The sequence below is a fragment of the Bidens hawaiensis genome, unplaced genomic scaffold (genome assembly GCF_021521415.1).
Source record: "Bidens hawaiensis isolate Kalapana, Puna unplaced genomic scaffold, B.hawaiensis_p1.1 tig00023241_1, whole genome shotgun sequence".
NCBI lineage: Eukaryota > Viridiplantae > Streptophyta > Magnoliopsida > Asterales > Asteraceae > Bidens > Bidens hawaiensis.
The window spans coordinates 296,936-318,905 of record NW_027493651.1 but is presented as its reverse complement, the minus strand read 5'-3'; the positions used below and the strand labels follow the sequence as shown (position 1 = coordinate 318,905).

At 37.9% G+C, this 21,970-nt stretch overlaps 1 protein-coding gene across 1 annotated transcript; it reads right to left on the bottom strand.

Annotated features, from left to right (window-relative positions):
- Positions 1–75: 75 nt before the first annotated feature.
- LOC143567237 (uncharacterized) lies at positions 76–1,351 on the bottom strand. The gene is made up of 2 exons (XM_077053701.1): positions 848–1,351; positions 76–153 (listed from the first exon to the last, which is right to left on the bottom strand). Exons 1-2 carry the CDS (start codon positions 1,349–1,351, stop codon positions 76–78), a joined length of 582 nt encoding a protein of 193 aa, XP_076909816.1.
- Positions 1,352–21,970: the final 20,619 nt, after the last annotated feature.

Here is a 21,970-nt window from a genome sequence, read left to right as displayed (position 1 = left end):
ATAACTCGATAACACTTCACCCTTCCAGTCGGGTTTTGGGATTTCTACTTGCACATGCTCTTGCGCTTCCCGCAACTATTGTCTTTTGGCTTGGGCGGCCTGACCACTCGAAGATGTCGCCTTACCCTTTCCCTTGTCCGAATTCCTTCCCATCTATACACACAACCGCCAAAAACAAACCAAGTTAATTCAATATGTCCATCCCCACACTTGCTTATTACCATAGTTGTGTATAAACAACTCGTTATATAATTAACCAATGTCACAAAACTTCAATAAACACCTAATTTTTCAACTTTTCCATGAAAAATCACTAATTACAAACATTTATTTCTTATCCACAACTACAATTTGTAACCATTATCACTAACAAGCAATTGGGTTTACACAAATCAACACTACCCTAACAATTTTTGCAATGTATTCAAAGAATTGACAAAGAAATACCTTGGTTGATGCTTTAGAATGATAAACAAGTAATTTTTGACAAGCAAACAAGAAACCCCCAAAAATCTTTGAAATTTTCGGGATCCAAATCCTCACAAACGGGGTAACACTTGAGAATGAGAAGGAATGAGGGTTGTAATGTTAAATCTCACGGAGTTTCACTCACAATCGGGTTAAGAAACTTGGATTTTAGTTGTTAATTGGAAAAGATTATAGGAGGAAGTTGTCCTCAACATGGTAGAGAAATTCCTAAGAACTTCCTCACACTTGACTCGAACACACTCCTAATGAGAGAAAGGTAATTTTTTAAAAACAAATTTAACAAAAGTTATTTACACCCTACAACATACCTTGGCCTTTATGCGTTGGAACCGTCCGGTGAGCTTAAGAGGAAACTCACCTTGTCATTGTTATGCATGTTCACATCCTTCCCTTCTAAGTACGGTTTGAGACGATGTCCATTCACCACTTGTTTAGCTTGACTTTGCATGTACTCAATTTCCACATCACCAAACTTCCCGACCCTTGTGATCACAAACGGGCCCATCCATTTGCTCTTGAGCTTCCTGGGAAACAATTTGAGTCTTGAATTGTAAAGCCACACTTTTTGCCCAACCTCAAATGTTCGTTTCCTTATCTTAGCATCGTGCACCCTCTTCAATTTCTCTTTGTAATTTGAAGCACATTCACACGCCTCGTCCCGGATTTCCTCCAACTCGTTCAATTTCAACTTTCTTAACTCGCGCGGCTTCGTTGTAATCCAAGTTAACACTCTTAATTGCCCATATTGCCTGGTGAGCCAACTCCATTGGCAAATCGGTGTCTTGTAAGCCGTGCGATAAGCCCACAATGCATCATCCAACTTAGTCGACCAATCTTTTCTGTCAACCCGAACCGTCTTCATCAAAATTTCTTTAATTTCTCGATTCGACACTTCAACTTGGCCACTTGTTTGAGGATGATAGGGTGTTGCAATTCGGTGATTCACACCTAACGCTTCAACAATTTGCCAAATGCAAAATTCTTGAAATGTGATCCACCATCGATTATGATAACTCGGGGAATCCCTAATCTTGAGAAGATGTTGGATTGAACAAACTTGCACACCACGGAATGATCATTAGTTCTTGTTGCAACTGCTTTGACCCATTTTGACACATAATCGACCGTAACAAGAATGTACAAGTACCCGCATGAATTTCGAAACGGGACCATGAAGTCTATACCCCACACATCAAAAATGTCTACAACCAAAATAGGTTGTAAGGGCATTTCATTCCGTTTTGATTTACCCCGCATTCGTTGGAAATTTAAACAATGCCAAGCGTATTCACTAGCATCCTTGAAGATCGTCGGCCAATAGAATCCACACATAAGTACCTTGTATCCCGTTTTAGAGCCGCTAAAATGGCCCCCACATGCCGATGAATGGGCTTGTTTCAATATCTCTTGTACTTCGTTCTCGGGTACACATCTTCTCACTACTTGATCCGCTACAATCTTGAAAAGTTCCGGTTCATCCCAAATGTATTGCTTAACTTGGGTCGCAAATTGTTGCCTTCTCTTCTTGCACCAATATTCCGGAATCGCACCCGTGGCCAAATAATTGACATAATGGGCATACCACGGTGCGGTCGAAACAACAAGCAACTGTTCATCCGGAAATTTCTCGTTTATCTCTTTCGGGTCATCAACACCTTCAAGGGTAATTCTTGACAAGTGATCGGCTAAGACATTTTCACAACCCTTCTTGTCGCAAATTTCAAGATCGAACTCTTGCAACAATAACACCCATCGAATCAAACGCGTCTTTGCATCCTTCTTTTCCATCAAATACCGAACCGCACTATGATCCGAGTACACCACAACTTTACTTCCCAAAATATACGAGTGAAACTTATCTAAGGCATACACCACCGCAAGCAACTCCTTTTTGGTGGTGGTGTAATTTAATTGTGCCTCGAATAAGGTCTTGCTCGCATAATAAATCACCACCGGCTTTTTGTCTACTCTTTGACCCAAAACCACTCCCACCGTGTTGTCGCTAGCATCACATATGATTTCAAACGGTGTTGAATCTGGTGATTGCAAAATGGGTGCTTGCACTAACTTTTCCTTCAAACTATCAAACGCTTGCAAACACTCATTAGTAAACTCAAAAGGGACATCCTTCAATAAAAGATTGCATAAAGGTTTTGAAATCACACTAAAACCCTAAATAAATCTTCTATAGAACCCGGCATGTCCCAAAAACGATCTCACCCCTTTAACATTTTTCGGGGGTGGCAAGGATGAAATCACTTTTATCTTTGCTTGATCGACTTCCATCCCCCTACTTGACACCACATGGCCCAATATAATACCTTCTTGCACCATGAAATGAATTTTCTCCCAACTTAACACCAAGTTTGTCTCGACACATCGTTTTAAAACTTTTTCTAAATCATTGAGACAAGACTCGAAAGTTGAACCAAAAATGGAAAAGTCATCCATGAAAACTTCAAGTGAATCCCCGACCATGTCCGAAAATATGCTCATCATACATATTTGAAAAGTGGCCGGGGCATTACACAATCTGAATGGCATCCGTCTAAAAGCAAAGGTGCCATATGGACAAGTAAAAGTGGTTTTGTGTTGGTCATCGGGATGGATTGCAATTTGATTATACCCCGAATACCCATCCAAAAAACAATAATATTTTTGACCTGCAAGTTTTTCAATTATTTTATCAATGAATGGTAACGGAAAATGGTCTTTTGAGGTGCGGTTACCGGTCGGGTGGCGATTTGTTCACCATTATCATCTTTTATTACCTGGATACCGGATTTCTTGGGCACTACCTTTGTCGGGCTCACCCACGCACTGTCCGAAATGGGGTAAATGATCCCCACATCCAACCACTTTTCACCTCCTTTTTCACCACTTCCCACAAGTTCGGGATTAATCTCCTTTGAGTCTCTCGTGTTGGTTTAACCTTCTCATCTATAATTATTTTATGCATAAAAATAAAAGGACTAATACCTTTCAAGTCTGCAAGCGTCCATCCAATGGCCGCCTTGTGTGCTCCCAACACCTTCACCGATGCACGCTCTTGAACTTTCTCCGAATTAGAAGCAATGATAACTGGAAGGGTTTCATTTTCCCCTAAAGAAACGTACTTCAAGTGAATTGGAAGTTCTTTCAACTCCACCTTTGGTGGACACTCCAAGGATGGTTTTGTGTCTGAGTTGATTTCCTTTGGCAAGCTTTCCATTTGATGTGTCCATGGTGGTCTTTTCTCTTGCATAGCTAAAGCATCTTGTTTGTGCTCCTCCATCCGCAAAGCACACACGTGTACCTGTTCAGAATCATCACAAATACAAGATTCCATACAATCCTCATCATACTCATGAGGATTACAATGATCCACCACATCTGCTAAAAAACATTCTTCACCACTCAAAGAATTAGCAACATTAGTAAAAACATTTAAACACATTTTCCGGTTGCCAAATGCCATGTCAACAGTACCAAACCTACAATCAATGATGGCATGAGCCATGTTCAAGAATGGTCGACCCAAGATAACATTTTGTTGTTGACTTGAGTCGCCCGATGAATAATCCAAAACCAAGAAATTTACGGGATAATAAAAATCCTCTACCTTCATAATCACATCCCGTACGATTCCAAGGGGGAGTTTATGAGACAAATCAGCCAATACAACAGTGGTCTCCACACGTTTCAAGGGACCAAAGTCATATTGGTAATACAAACGGCCCGGAAGAATACTCACCCCGGCTCCAAGATCCAATAACGCCCTCGACATTTGAAAATCACCAACTTGAATGTTAATTAAAGGTGTTCCGGATCTTGAAGCTTAGGAGGGAGATCTCCTTTTAAGACCGCACTTACCCGCTTGGTTAAGTCCACCCGTTTAGGCACTTTTTGTTGCCTCTTTTGAGTGCATAACTCTTTCAAAAATTTTGCGTAAGCGGGAACTTGTTTTATTGCTTAAAGTAGAGGTAAGTTTACTTTAACCTACTTAAACACCTCCCACATTTCCTCTTTTTGAGGACCCCATTTTGAATTTACATTTTTCTTGCCCTGGTCAAGTAAAGCCGAAGGAAATGGAATTAGATTTGACTCCAATTCCTTGTTTTTGTCATTTAAATTTTGGGCTTGACCCGAGGCTTGGGTTGGTTTCTCAAAAGTGACATGTTTAGTGGGTTTATTAATTTCAACTTCTTCATCATCACTTTCCTTACCCGTGATATCCTCAACTTCCCCATCAATCAAATTCGGCGAAAAATTCGCCTTATACTCTTTACCACTTCTCAACACACTAACATGATTAATAGGAACATTACGAGATGAGTTATGAGATGGGTTTACCTTGGTGTCGCTTGGAAATTTACCTTTGTTTTTCTTCAATTCCGCCACCTCGGTTGCAAGTTGACCCATTTGTGTGGTCAATGATTGGATGGCCTTGTCCTGACTTTCGTCCTTTTGCATTCGGGCTTCATCAAGTTGATTCCTTTTCTGCATGTCTTGTTGCATTGACTTTAACATATCCATTACTTCATTCCACTTGATGCACCTTGACCCGAAGACCCACTTTGACCTCCACCCGTTCCTTTAAAGTGATTTTGACTTCCTTGATTGTTCCCACCTTAATCATTCCCTTGATTGAAATATTGTTGGCGATGGACAAAATGGGTTTGAGAAGTCACTTGGAAATTAGGGTTGAGTTGAGCCGATTGGTTGCCATATCGAAAATTGGGATGATTCCTCAACCCAGGGTGGTAGGTATTTGAATTCATGTTATAATTTCGACCAGCCCCTTGACCTTGAATTGCATTCACCTCATCAACTTGCCCATCCACACCGAGACACATTTCACTTGCATGTCCCAATGCGTTACAACTCGTGCATACATCATACACTTGATTGGAGACTTGAGGTTCTTCATTGTTAACCGCATGCACTTGTGGCCTTATGGTGGCCGGTCTTGCTCTTCTTGCGGTTTGAGCCTTTCTCTTCGAGGTAACCAACATTTACTCCGAAAATGCCCAATCATCTTGTTCATAATTGGTACCGAATGTATCATTCGTGATTGACATTAAGTCCCGCTCATCTTCCATACTCAACCCTTCATGAAAAGCGTTCAACAATTCCCAAAGAGTAATACCGTCGTGAGGACAATTCTTTATCATCACGTTAAATAGCTCAAAGGCTTCATGAAACATCTCACCCGATTGTTATTGGAAGCTTCTCAAACTTCGTCTTGCAAAATTTGTCTTTTGTGCCGTGTAAAACTCTTCCAAGAACCTTTGTTGCATCTGGCCCAAGTGTAAATTGATGCGGAAGGCAATGTGTAAAACCATCTCTTTGCCTTATCTTCTAACGAAAATTGGAATAAAACCAACTTGACCTCATCCGGTGAAAAACCTTGACCCCCGATCGTGTTGCAAATCGAGTCATACGCCTCCAAAAGGTAATAGGGTTCTTTGGTTGCTAAACCCTTGTACTTTGGTAAACTTTCGAGTGTGTTGGTTCTAACCTCAAATGTTCTTCCATTTTAATGTTGAGGAATGACCTCCAGAGATGGGTTGTTTGTGATAATCGGTCAAAAGTGAGCCTCAATTCCCCTAGCCATCTCTCTCAAATGCCTTCTCGGTACCCCCATTGGTACTCTCGGTTGACCCATTTTCCTATACATGGGCCTTGGCGGTGGATATTGTTGGAATTGAGGTTGAGGTAGCGATTGTTGAGGTTGTTGAAAATGAGGTTGTGGAGGAACTTGTTGCAATGGTTGTGGTTGTTTCAATGGTGCTTGAATGACATATGGCCCACCCCATTGTTGCATTTGTTGTTGCGGAACATAACCTAATTGACCTTGCACCCTTACTTGATTTCCATCTCCCCCACTCGAATATCGCTCTTCATACTCTTCATACCCTTAGCTATTATCGCCATAATGTGGCCCGCCAAATGAATGCGGGCCCGACCTATGACCAGGTGAAGTATGGATGATGGGTGGGTCTTGTGGTAACGTGTACGGTTGATTATAAGGCGGGTTTTGTTCAGATTGGGAAGGTGATTGTTGTTGTGAGTTAGATGATTGTCCTTTAGTGGGCATGAAATTAGTCAAGAGCGGAAGGTTAGATGGTGGTTGAAAGCTGAACACGGTCGAAGTGGGCTCACTAGTAGAACTTGTAGTGGTAACGGTTTCATTGGGCGGAGGATTTTCTGGATTGATGGGTGGTACATATTAACCCGAAGCCATGTCTGTGGTGTCAGTTGTTTGATTGTATGTGCTTGGTGACCTGAGAATCTTGTTCTCCCTTTGAAGAATCCGATTCTGACGTGCAGTTCGTTCAATTTCCAGATAAAAAACTTACGGTGTTGAAGACCGAGAGTTTCGCGTATGCATATACCTGTAGATACCTGCACACTAGCACAACCCGCGTAAAATTGACAATAAAAATTAAACAAACAACTACAAGAGTAACAGACGTTGAGCACTACTCGCCGGCAGCGCCAAAATTTGACGTTAAGTCAAAGGCTTACGCAAACTTAAACCAAATACAACTAAATAGATAGCAGTAAGTTGATATCGAACACGAAGAGTTTGTGGAAAATGTGTTAACCAAGTAGCTTAACGATTAAACTAAGATAAATGTAAATGACACAACGTAATTTCCAATTTGGTTTTGATTTGATTTTTAACACTAAATTAAACTAAACGAAAGTTGTAAACGAATAATTAAACAAGGATTCCTCTCGGGGTTCGGGTTATTGCTCAACACTCTTGTTAACATTCAATGGATAAACCGTAATATCGCGGTTTTGTGTACATGCAATTGTTTGTGAATAATTAAGAACTAAGTACCCGGATTCCTAGAATGCGAGGTTGTTACTTAACACTCAATCAATACTACTCTTTCTAGTTCTTCCCATTAAGTCTCGGTTGCCAACGACACCAAGAACATATGGCTAAAAGCTAGATAGAAACAATATGGACAAGTTACAAACAATCACACAAACACAAGATTATGCTAACATAACATTTTAGATAATCAATCCAAGTTCAAGAACAATAACAATAGTGTTTTGCAAATAACCTTACATCCCGAGAGGAATACCACGAAACTAGCCACTCATTGCTCGAGAGATCATTGTTGTGTCAAGAATCTTGTTACTAGCAATCCCAAACATAAAACCAATGATACAAAGACCCAAAATAGTGTTCTTGTTCCTCCAAAATCGCCCTTAGCCGTCCTAAGTGAAAAAGCAGCTCAAAAGTCACTCAAAAACGGCCTATTAAAAGACATGCAAATGTGTCTCCGTCCCGGACCGTGGGCCATGGTGTCAACCGTGGTCCACGGTTGACCAAAGTCAACTAGTCTTCCTAGCCAGACCGTGGGCCACGGTTAGGACCGCGGGCCACGGTCACCTTCACGGTGCCCTTTCTTCTCCATGGTACGGTGGACTCTGGAATGTTTGCTTCAGGTGGACCGTGGTCCACGGTCTGGATCGTGGGCCACGGTGGAGCTCATTCCCGTGACTTGTTTTTTTCGTATCTCTCGCGCTCCAACTCCGTTTTCTTCACCGTTTTCGCCTGTGTTCTCATAACGCCGCTCTCTAGTTCCTCAAACCTGCAAACACACGAGCAACCGTAGTCAACTAATTCTACGGAATTTACTTAATCCAATAAGCATAATTATATCTTTAACATCACTTAGTTGCTTTCCTATGGGTCGCCCGTCAGGAGGCCCGCCGTTTTGTAAACCGTGGTCGGGTCAAATGTATTACTTGGGAATAACCCGGGGTGAGGAGGCCTGTATCACGTGTTTGGGTATGTTAAACCGTGACCGAGTCAAATATATTACTTGGGGATGACCCGTGGTGAGGAGGCTTGCATTGCGTGATTTTTGGTTTTGTTAAACCGCGATCGGGTCAAATATATTACTTGGGGAAGACCTGGGGTGAGGAGGCCCGTGTGGCGTGTTTGATCAAGAAAAGATACTTATTATTTTATTTATTTATGATTTGATTAAGAAGAGTTATTTATGATTTTATTGACTTATGATTTGACCAATGAAAGTTATATATATATTTACTTATGATTTTCTTCTACATTTTTATACCTATGGAATTAAATTGTTTAATGAATGTTACTTATTGAAAACTTGAACTCACTCAGCTCAAGCTGACTTTGTGTGTATGTTAGATTGACTTTAAGGTTGAGGATTGGAGATTACCGCTTGGACGTGCTAGAGACTACTCGGATGGTTGAAGGCACATCTAGTCGAAGAATTAATAACGCAAACTGTTTCTTTTAATTTATTACTATAAGCATTTAAATTTGGTTTTGGGCACTTTTCCTGGTTTTTGGGAATTTTGATGTTTATTATTCCGCTGTTTAATTACTCTGAACTGATTTTAATAAAATGAATTTGGTTGACTTTAAATTTTTGAGAATTTTTGGATATGATTACCAACTGTAGGATTCCTGAGGTTCGGGGTCATACAAGTTGGTATCAGAGCCCCGGTTCGAGGGATCCGAGCATTCCCGAATGTTTGGACTTGAACTGTACGAGAAATGGCTAGATATGCCAACTGCGAGTAGCTGTACGCCAAAAGGTAACTTTAATTGTTTAGTCATTCTTTTGAGTTTTAAAAGTTCCATTATATGGTTAATTGCTTAAGTGTTAGATAGAATGCTAATGTGGTTAGGATCAGGGGGTGCTTAGGATGGGCGGGTGAGGTAAACAATTAATAATATTTTATCAACGTTATTAGCAGTTTACCGTTACCTACCATGTTCTAAACGCTACCTGTGCTTGACTGTGTTAGGGTTCTGTCTTTGTAGGGATAGGATATGATGCTCGTGTCGTTAGCGTTACAGTTCCTCTCATTCCTTAAATTCTCCCGTTCATTTCTTATCCTCTCCAACGCTTTGGGTGTAATTGTTTAGCTGAGGGGTAGCATACTATCACTCTAGATTTCCTTACTACTTGTTGAGCTTTAAGCTTCGTTTCTGTTTGACTCGGGCACTAGTAAAGGTTTTGTCCATATCGTCCTCTTGTGCGATTAGATGATTAGGTTTCGTCTCCATCCGCATCCGTTCCTGTTGCGACGGGATTCGTGGACGAATCCCATTGTAAGGTGGGTGGACTTGTAACGCCCGTAAATTTCGTTAATCGGCTCGATCGTTTGTAAATGTTTGTCAAAAAGCCGAGGTTTCATCTTTCTAATTTAGAGCCTTGTAATGCGTTTTAAAAGTCCGTTTTTTCATCCTTTTTCCTAAAACATCCCCTCTTACAACTTAAAGTATTATATTAGTATGTAGCACCCTACATTTTCGTTTAACGGCATGCACGTTGTAGAGTTTGTATATTTATCGGGTTTGAACTGGCTTACTTCGGGGACCTCCTTGTCATACCCGTAAGTTGAATTAATTGACTATTCAAGTTGATACACCATCCAATTTAAGGGGATAGAGTGTAACATTCTTTATTATAATAAAAAAAACAAAAAGAAAACCCTAATCCTCCCATGATGGTCCGATCGGCAGATGTGCAGCCCCTCCCACCTTCGTTTTTTCTTTTTCTGACCAAGATTAAGGTCTAAAACTTCAATTGAAGGTTAATTCTTAGTTCCCCCAAGTCTTTTACACCATAATTGATTATATTAACGCGCTTATTGGTCGTTAGGGTTGAGTTTTGGTTATAACGATTTCTGACAGATTCGTACTCGATGAATATAAATAGTTTTTAATCAATTCTTGTTTCTATGATGTTCTACTTTGAGTCTAGTTTCCAGAAAGGTATAATTTGTAATTTTTGGACAAGAATTAAAAGGTTTTTATGATTTTATAAGATCGAGTGTCAAAGCTGATGAGGGATGATGGATTCTGATCATTCTTCCCGACATCATAACCCTTTTTCGACAAGCCCAAATTGGTTAGTTCTACTTCTGGAAGTTAATATTTTGAGTTAGGAACCAAACCCAATTGGAATCGTTTAATTTGGCAGGGTAATGATTTTTATAAAAATAAAACCAATTTGTTGCGCACTGAAATAACTGCACATACCTTTCTGTGTTGGAGAAATTTTTATGATTTTTGTGTCCACTAGAAAAATATAATAAAAATACATTTATAAACCTAAGACATTTATTAAAGATTGGTAAAAATTTAATAATTTATTTAAAAGGTTATCCTATGTAATTAAATACATCTTCGTATGCTAAAATCTACACATTTTACTTGTTATTGATCGATAAGTTCGTTTTAGGCTTAACCGGTGGATGTTCAATTGTGATCGTGTCAGGGCTGTTTGAAGTGAGTTTTTGCACCAATATCTTCCTAGGTATGTCTAGTATTAGATACTTTAAAATCATGTCCTTTGGTGTTCGTTTGATTGGTCAACTAGTTGTAGTTTGAAAGATTGTTTTCGGTTGGCTAGAATAGTGTTTTGTTGCGTTTAATGAGAGGGATGAAGTAAGTGATGACAAATTCAGTTCGGATAGTTTCGGGGTAATGTACGGGCGGTTGGAAAATGATTTTTATGGGTATTGGGGCTGAATTGGTTGTCTGTTACTCAAACGGGTCGGTACAACGCGTATTCGCATTTATTGATTAGTTGTGTGGACTTGTTGGCTGTGAAATTATTATAATGGGTCCACACGGGGATGAGTTGGATGTTAATCTCCTAAACAACTCTTAAACGCGCGTATTAGTATCACCTAGTGCTTCTAGGGGTAATTTGGGAATTCTTTATTCCTGGGAGTATCTAAGGGTCGTGTTGGTAAATGTAAGGCCCCGGGGGCTGTTATGATTTAGTTTGATGAGGTCGAGGCTTTAGGTAACTCGAACCGTGTTAGAACGTCTCGTAGGATAAACGAGTCCTTTCGGTGTCGTTAGTAATGATTGTATGTAAACCGACAGGCGTTTGATTTGTGGGGATACTTAGGGGTTCTCTAGATCGTGGTGAGTTCGTGCCTTGTGTCAGGTGAGTTCATGATGCCCCTTTTTAATCTTTTTACGTTTTGGGCTAGCATACACACCGTATTATAATTTTACCCGATTTTACTCGTTACAACTATTTGGATGGTATTACATAGCTGTATTCGTATTTGTGTATTTATGAACTATGAATGGATTACATTCTATTCCTTAGGATATTTTAGACTCATTGTGATCGTATATTCCTTAAGATTATACATATTATTTATGGTCTAGGCTCGAGGATACTATTAGGCCTAATATTAAATTCTAGATTATCCATTATTTATGGATTGAGTGTGATGATATGGTTTGGTTGAATGTTTAAATTAGATGGTTATAAGTGTGTATGTGAATGTGTATGTGTTGGTAAACTGTGACCCGGTCAAATATATTAGTCGGGGAAGACCCGAGGAGAGGAGGCCTGTGTTGCATGTTTATGTCTTGGCGGGTCAAATATAATACTTGGGGATGACCCGGGGTGAGGAGGCCCGCCGTTCTGTAAACCCTGGTCGGGTCAAATATATTACTTGGGGAAACCCGGGGTGAGGAGGCCCGTATCACGTGTTTAGGTATGTTAAACCGTGACCGAGTGTAAGGCCCCGAACACCGGGAACCCCACAGTTGGTAATCATTCAAAACACTTGTCAAAATAATTAAACTTAAAAAAAATTCTTTTCATTAAAATAAGCATCACAGAGTATAATTCGGTGGAAAACGTAAATAATATAATAAGTTCCCCAAACCCAGGAATTTTGTCCAAAACCAACTAAATTATCTTTAATAAAAATTTTTAAAAGGAAATGTTTTAATAATGAAGTCTTCAAATCCCGTATGCCCTTCACCGTTCAAGTAGCTTCGTGCACGTCCAAGCGATAAGGCATCCTCTTCTTAACCTGAAACTTACACTAACATGCACACAAAGTTAGCTTAAGCTGAGTGAGTTCAAGTTTTAAATAAGTAACAAAAGTCTTAATAATCATTCCAACGGTTTTAAAACTATAAACGGAATTACATCAGTTAGGTCATCACATTTAATAAATAATCATCCTAACGTATGAACATCTCCATACGTACATTCCTATATATATATATATATATATATATATATATATATAACATTCAATAATAGCATTCAGGGTCGAGCAAACGTACAACCCAAACACGTAACATTCAGCGCATGCAAACACAAAGTAGGCATACGCAACATTTAGTAGTCGAGACGACTACAATATTCGCCAAATATTGGCCATTCTATAATATATATATATATACATACACACATTCTATAACATTCCAAGGCCTATCAATACTAGGAAGCCTATGCAAAATAGTTTAAAACATTTCATCAAGCAAAATCGCTTAGGTATGCATGCTAGCCCAAAACTTAAAAAGAGTTAAACGGGGCATCAAGAACTCACCTGAGGTCAACCAAACACCAGCAACGAGCTAAGGACTCCCTAAGTGCTCACTCACAAGTAAGGGCCTGTAGATTGCACACAACGCGTCACTAAACTGGACCGTAAGAACACACTTGCCTAATGAGCCATTCAAGCCCAACACTTTGGCCCGAGGCCCAACCCATACCCAATTACTTTACCTCAGCCCCTAAAACCTTTTAATTAACCAAATCCACTCTACGATTATGGTCAGGGCTAACCATGATGCACAACTCACCCGCCGGGAATCAAATCGAGTCGAATACGCGCGTAATAAATCTTAAAACCAATTTTCAAACAAATTAGCCCCAAATGGACCAAATTTCCATCTTAACCTTTTCATACATTACAATTATCTCACCCGAGTTGATAGGGTTGACGGTTCCTTTTTACAACTCTCAATTTAACATTTAAACGAAAATTCGCGCACCGCCAACTCGATTGACCAATCACCAACCAAAACAGCCCCGAGTATCAAAAAAATAATTTTCCCACAGTCCTTAGACTCCCCTAGGGCCATGTAAACTGATTCGGTTGGTCATCCAACCGATTAACGCATCAAACTCAACAATTGACAATTCTACACCCGATAAACCCTAGTTTTCGAACTAAAATCGATTGACCGACCTAAACACCTCCAATGGCCACGAAATTTTAATATGATGTAAATGTCATACCTGGGAATCTTTCTACACCAGAAACTCAAATTTTTATCCACGGGAAGTGGGTCAATTTCACTTTGGCCGAAATCTATCTAACGAAAAGTATCGGCAAAATTGAGCATCAAAATGATTAGGGGTGAACGAAAAGAGTGTTGGGGATTGTAGTACATACCTTGAACTACTTCTAGGATCTTGGAATTGATCAAAAAGTCGAAGCAATGAAGGGGGGAGGGGCTAGTCTTGCGCCGATCGAACAGAAGCTAGGGTTAGGGTTTATTTTTTTGTTTATTGATATAATACAAATATGTTTCATCCAAGTCCCTCGAATTTGTAAGATTTGGCAACTTGTAAGGAAGGTTAAGTGTTATAACGTAGTGGGATGACGAACAGGTTTCCGGGAAACGTCGGTTAAGTCCCGAGAGTTATACATACTTTACACACGCTAAACCATTAAACCGAAAGTTGACAGGCATTACACCGAGTCAAATATATTACTTGGGATGACCCGGGGTGAGGAGGCTCGCGTTGCATGATTTTTGGTTTTGTTAAACCACGACCGGGTCAAATATATTACTTGGGGAAGACCCGGGTGAGGAGACCCGTGTTGCGTGTTTGATCAAGAAAAGATACTTATTATTTTATTTATTTATGATTTGATTAAGAAGAGTTATTTATGATTTTATTGACTTATGATTTGACCAAGGAAAGTTATATATCTATTTACTTATGATTTTCTCCTACATTTTATACCTATGAAATTAAATTGTTTAATGAATGTTACTTACTGAAAACATGAACTCACTCAGCTCAAGCTGACTTTGTGTGTATGTTAGATTGACTTTCAGGTTGAGGATTGGAGATTACCGCTTGGACGTGCTAGAGACTACTCGGACGGTTGAAGGCACATCTAGTCGAAGAATTAATAACACAAACTGTTTCTTTTAATTTATTACTATAAGCATTTAAATTTTGCTTTTGGGCACTTTTCATGGTTTTTGGGAATTTTGATGTTTATTATTCCCCGGTTTAATTACTCTGAACTGATTTTAATAAGATGAATTTGGTTGACTTTAAATTTTTGAGAATTTTTGGATATGATTACCAACTGTAGGATTCCCGAGTTTCGGGGTCTTACACTCTAATACGAGCAGTCTGTCGAACTAGTGCAGTAGCTGAAGTCATCGGGGACAGGTGGGCAGGTGGAGTGGGTGATCTGGCTACTCTAGCAGGTGAACGATACTGACTGTTAACTTCTTTTTGACCTCTGCGTGGTGACCTGGGTGGATAACTATCGCATCTGTAGCTGGACAGGTCAGGCTCGTTTCTGGGTAGCTCTCTGCAATTCACTTCCTCTTCAATCTCTTCCTCATCCTCCTCCGGATCTTCCTCCGGATCCTCTTCTGGGTCCTCCTCTGGATCCTCCTCCTCAACAGATATTACCGGTTCTTCTTCCGGTACATGGTCGTTATTCCTTGCCATACCTCTGCACAATGGTTAGTTATAAGAATAATATTTATTGCTAGGGTGAACTATTGTAGAGAAGGTTAATTAATTAAGCCAAATTTAATATTAATTATATAAAAATATAATATTAGTTTATTAAAATTTTAATTTTAGTTATAATTAGAATTAATATGGAATTTAAATGAATATAATATTCATAATAAGATTTACCGTTATCGACAGTATGGTACGTACACATTGTTTCAGATAAGCACGTATGGGTTTATATATATATATATATATATATATATATATATATATACGTACTCAATATTACTTTTTATACACATATGTTGTCAGTTTTACCTATCTGCACGTTCCGCGTCTTTTCCCCGAATTCCCTCATACAAGCAAGTCTGTTATTATGTTCCGGACCACAATAACTCACTTTCCCTAGGAGTTCATCCCGGTATCCATCAGTATATAATATTAAATTATGTTTTTAGTTATTTTCCCAAAGTTAATCAAGCCTACAGTTATATTTTAGGTTCCCAAAGAGATAACCCAATCCTTTATAACCAATGCTATGATACCAACTTCTGTCACACCCTTACTAGCACAATGTGGAAGCATAAAATGGGTATGTAACAGACATCTCTAATTCTTTAATAAATTGTTATAAAGGAGAGTTGCATATTAAACTTGTATATATTGGGTACAATAATGAAAACCTAAGGAACAATAAGGCACTTTTTTTTATTCATTGACGAGGACGTATAAATGAACCAACAGATTATTATATAGTCAGATACTGAAAACCCCACGGGAATACACTAACACCAACAATGAAACATGAATACCAGATTACTCAAGCAAAATTATAATATAAGCGATTATAATATTGTAGGACTTTACGACATGTGAATCAAGCTTAGGTTTATTACGGTTACCACTATTTTGCTTAAAAGGTACGGATTCCCTGATCCTTTTGTCTTAGCTTAATATTGTTTTTGTCGTTCCCGTAGCATACGGATTCTGTGGTATTTAAATTATAGCGTAAATATTGTTTTCATCGATCTCATAGTGTGCGGGTTTCATGGCATTACACTGGTAGCGTCATATTGTGTCATTGTTTTCGAATATATCGGTTCTTGGGTTGTTAGTCATATCATAATTTTTGATCCGTTTCAAAGTATCGTATCACTGTCACCCTTATTATGTCATTTCTTTATTATTGCAAACTGTTAGATTGCTGTTGTTAAATTGTTAACTGAAATGGTTATTCATGTTCCAAATAGACCATTGTACATTGACTTATTGTTATTGAGACAAATTATATTGATATTGACCATGGTTATTATCCTTTATTTGTTCTCAATACCCGAGCATTTATCCACCTATGGGGACATAGGGGGTCAATCGAGGCATCTTTTACTTCCCCTTTCCTTGAGAACGACTCGTGTAACGGATACGTAGTAATTGTATGGGGGAGACATCTGTACACCGACCCGTTGACCCCAAGGCTTGCGAGCCTAAGGAAGTGAAATGCGCAAAAATCTCGATCAGCCGCGTGACCTGGTTGCCTTCCTGGAGGGTGAGGTGTGAGTGTGAAACTTGTTAAGACAAAGCGTTCACACCAAACGTTCACGAATCTATTACCCTCATTATATCAATTGTGGTCATGTGACGATCACATCCTTATTTTATAACCGAATTCACGGTGATACGTGGCTAAACTCGGTTTTTCCACATTGTGTTTTAGTTGAATAGGTGGATGGAGTACACAAATACGGGGTGGTTCCCGAAGTACTTCAACCATCTATCTCAACACCCCTCACAACTCAATTTTAATTGATTTTTTGAAGTTAATACATGAATATTTCAACAACTTTTATTTGGTTTTCGATATTTTTATTTCGTTGGAAGGAATCATGATGGTTCATGAAATCCTAACCAACAAATGAAACAATATATTTCTATTTTAAGTTAGGTTATATTTATTTATTTATTTATTTATTACTCTTAACACTTATAAAATCAAGTGTAATATACGAAAACTTCAAAGCTCTAAAATAATAAATACGAAATTAAGTGTCATATTTAAGCGATATAACATATTAAAGAATCGAATAACAACCCTTTGTAATATATGTCCTTAATTAATTAAATCAATAATAATGTTATATATACATAAATCTTTACGAGTGCATTTACGACAAGAATTTAAAGACATATTATTTTAGCTAATTTAATACTAAGAATTGGAATGTGAACTAAATATGTAAACTAATTTTGTAAATGGTAATTGTTTTGTATAAATCAATTGATAGTCAAATGTAAAAACCGTCATTCTCCTTGAAACCCTATAGAAAGGATACATTCCCTAAGAACTTGATTATGTGCCGCCGCCAAGGCGCCACGAATATGCTACAATTCTAGGTAACTTCCTAATACACATCGATCTCTACTATCAGTTTCGTTCTATCAATTATAAATACTGTGTTTACCAAAACTTATGGTTAATGGGCAAAAAGAGAAACAATGTTAACTTTTAAAAACAAGCTCGTAAAAATTACACTTTGGATTTTAATTAATTCAGATAGAATGAAGTTACTGTGCTAAAATAAATATGTGCATGTATGTTTTAATAGATACCTGAATGTATATTTTGGTGATTGGGTTTCACAAGGAAATTAACAGGGGTAAACCATGATTTCTAATTTTGTTGTTTTCTAGAAGTTTATAAAGCCACACGAGTTAGGTTGATATCTAACCTGATTCTTTAATAAATTGTTATAAAGGAGAGTTGCATACTAAACTTATATATATTGGGTACAATAATGAAAACCTAAGGAACAATAAGGCACTTTTTTTTATTCATTGACGAGGATGTATAAATGAACCAACAGATTATGATATAGTCAGATACTGAAAACCCCACGGGAATACACTAACACCAACAATGAAACATGAATACCAGATTACTAAAGCAAAATTATAATATAAGCGATTATAATATTGTAGGACTTTACGACATGTGAATCATGCTTAGGTTTATGCTGTTACCGCTATTTGGCTTAAAAGGTACGGATTCCCTGGTCCTTTTGTCTTAGCTTAATATTGTTTTAGTCGTTCCCGTAACGTACGGATTCTGTGGTATTTAAATTATAGCGTAAATATTGTTTTCATCGATCTCATAGTGTGCGGGTTTCATGGCCTTACGCTGGTAGCGTCATATTGTGTCATTGTTTTCGAATATATCGGTTCTTGGGTTGTTAGTCATATCATAATTTTTGATCCGTTTCATAGTTTCATGTCACTGTTACCCTTACTATTGTAACACCCGTTAATTTTTCGGTTCAAAGGGTTTAAGCTTGTAGAGTATGTATATACCTTGGGATTTAACCGACATTTCTCTGAAACCTTTTCGTCATACCGGTACGTTAAGTTATTTAAACTTTCCTTTCATTATGCCATATCTCTCAAATTAGAAGGGCTAGAGTGTAACTTGTTGTTTTATATCATAAAACTATAAACCCTAGCCCCCTCCCTTCCCTATTCCCGATCGGACAAGAGAGCAGCCAAGGAGCTGCGATTTTTCTTTTTTTTGCAACCTAGGTGTGATCATAAAACTTCAATTGAAGGTTCGTGCTATGTCTCTACAAGTCTTTTACACCTTAATTGATCATATTAACGCGCTTATTGGTCTTTAGGGTTGAGTTTTGGTTATAAAGATTTCTGACAAATTCGTATTCGATTATTGTTCGGTCTGTAACTCGATGAAAATATATTGTTTTTGATCGATTATTGTTTCTGTTATGTTCTACTTTGAGTCTAGTTTCCAGAAAGGTATAATATGTAATTTTTGGACGAGATTTGAATGCTTTTTATGATTTTATAAAATTGAGTGTCAAAGCTGATGCGGGATGACGGATTCTGGTTTGTCTTCCCGACGTCATAACCCTTTTTCGACAAGTCCAAATTGGTTGGTTCCGTTTCTGGAAGTTAGTATTTTGAGTTAGGAACCAAACCCAATTGGAATCATTTAATTTGGCTGGGTAATGATTTTTATAAAAATAAAACCATACCTTTCTGTGTTGGAGGAATTTTAATGATTTTTGTGTCCACTAGAAAAATAAAATAAAAATATTTTTATACACCTAAGACATTTATTAAAGTCTGGTAAAAATTTAGTAATTTATTTCAAAGGGTATCCTATGTAATTAAATGCATATTCGCATGCTAAAATCGACACGTTTTACTTGTTATTGATCGATAAGTTCGTTTTAGGCTTAACCGGTGGATGTTTTATTGTGTTCTTGTCGGGGCTGTTTGAAGTGAGTTTTTGCACCGCAATCTTCCTAGGTATGTCCCATATATCATACTTTATGTAAGACCCCGAATCCCAGAAATCCTACAGTTGGTAATCACATTCACAATTTCACAAAAATTTTAAAAAACAAACGATTCGTTTTTATTTAGAATAAGTTCAGAGTAAATAACAGCAGAAAAAGTGTAATTATTTAAAGAAAATCCCAAACATGGGTACAAGTGTCCAAAAATCAAATATAAATATAATATCCATTTTATTGGAAATCCTCGACTAGAAATGCCTTCAACATTCTGAATAGTCCTTAGCACGTCCAAGCGATAACCTCCAATCCTTAACCTGAAAATCAATCTAACATATACACAAAGTCAGCTTGAGCTGAGTGAGTTCAAGTTTTAATAATAGACATTTAAATAAATCATTCCAAGGGTTTAAATGTAAAACGGGATTATAAAACATTCCAAGAGTTTAAATATAAAAACGCGATTATAAAACATTCCAAGATTTTAAATATAAAAACGGGATTATATAACTTTCAAGAGTTTAAATATAAAAACGGGATTATAAAACATTCCAAGAGTTTAAATATAAAAACGGGATTATAAAACATTCCAAGAGTTTAAAATATAATACGGGATACAAACAGTTAGGCCATCATCAACACTAAGTATTCGTACTTAGACATCTATATACATCCATATATTTATATCCCTATAAATACCGTCCAAATAATAACATCAGGGTCGAGCACACGTACAACCCAAACACGTAACATCTCATCCAAGTAATAACATCAGGGTCGAGCATACGTACAACCCAAACACGTAACATCCGATGATGATCGTGCCACACGAGCCTCCCCCCTCATGGGCTTTTCAGGGCCCGCCACAGGATTTAAGAACCTGAGTCGTATAGTTTGGCCCGGCCAAGATCACCATCCATCTGTATGCAAACACAAAGTAGGCATACACAACATCAGTAGTCGAAACGACTACAACATCGCCAAATATAGGCCAATCAATAATATATATACACACACACACACACACATAGTATAACATTCCAAGGCCAACTATATACTAGCAAGCCTATATAAAATAGTTTAAACGTTTCATCAGGAAAAATCGTTTAATACTAGGAATTAATACAAGGCCTAATAGCAACCTCGAGCCTAGACCACAAGAAATTTTAAAACCCGAGTAATATATTTGACCCGCCAAAATGATGATCACGCCACACGGGCCTCTCCACCACGGGATTCGAAAACCCGAGTAATATATTTGACCCGGCCGTGATCACCATGCACACACACATCAATAAGCCTACTCACATCATTCTTAGTCATGAGGAACTAAATATCATCACACTACCGTAGGCTATAAGGTAACACATACTCATACATACATACATACCTCCATACATTCATACATATATATATATATCATTCCAAGACATTCCAAATTACAAGTAAGCCTATGGGTCATAAGGTAATATATATTAATCAGTCCAATACATGAACTAAGTAAATAGGTCTACTCGTATTCAATTACTACGAAGCCTATTAACATCATCGAGTCTAGACCATATTCAGGTATATAACCTTAAGGAATATAAAACCATAAACGAGTCCACAATATCCTAAGACATAAAATATAGTTCACAAATAGTTTCATAAATGCATAAATATGAATAAGGCTATGTAATACCATCCAAATAGTTGTAACGAGTAAAATCGTGTAAAATTGTATTACGGTGTGCATGCTAGCCCAAAACTTGAAAAGAGTAAAAAGGGCATCATGAACTCACCTGGAATCGATCGAACACCTGCAAGGAGCTAGGAAATTCCTAAGTGCACACTCACAAGTAAGGGCCTGTAAATAGTACACAACGCTTACTAAACAAGACCGTAAGAACACTCTTGCTTAATGGGCCGTTCAAGCCCAACACTTTGGCCCAAGGCCCCACACATTGGCCCAAGGCCCAACAACTTGGCCCAAGGCCCAACCCATACCCAATTACTTTACCTCAGCCCCTAAAACCTTTCAACTAACCAAATCCACCGGTTAAGCCTAAAACAAACTTATCGATTAATAACGAGTAAAACGTGTAGATTTTAGCATGCGAAGATGCATTTAATTACATAAGATAAACTTTGAAATAAATTATTAAATTTTTACCAGACTTTAATAAATTTCTTAGGTTTATAAAAATATTTTTATTATATTTTTTTATTAGACACAAAAATAATAAATATTCCTTCAACACAGCAAGGTACGTGCAGCCATTTCAGTGCGCAACAAAATGGTTTTATTTTTATAAAATTCATTACCAAACCAAATTAAACGATTCCAATTGGGTTTGGTTCCTAACTCAAAATAATAACTTCCAGAAGTGGAACAAACCAATTTCGACCTGTCGAAAAAAGGTTATGACGTCGGGAAGACAGACCAGAATCCGTCATCCCGCATCAACTTTGACACTCGATTTTATAAATTCATAAAAACCATTCAAATCTCGTCCAAAAATTACGTATTATACCTTTCTGGAAACTAGACTCAAAGTAGAACATCATGGAATCAAGAATAGATCATAAACAATGGATTATCATCGCGTTACCGACCCTACAATAAACGTATACGAATCTGTCAGCAAACTG

Excerpts from the sequence above, each read along its gene's own strand:
- LOC143567237 (XM_077053701.1), bottom strand. The coding sequence starts at position 1,351 with ATGAAGACGGTTCGGGTTGACAGAAAAGATTGGTCGACTAAGTTGGAT. Across the intron at positions 154-847 it reads ACATGCATAACAATGACAAG|ATGGGAAGGAATTCGGACAA; the intron begins GTGAGTTTCCTC and ends TTGTGTGTATAG.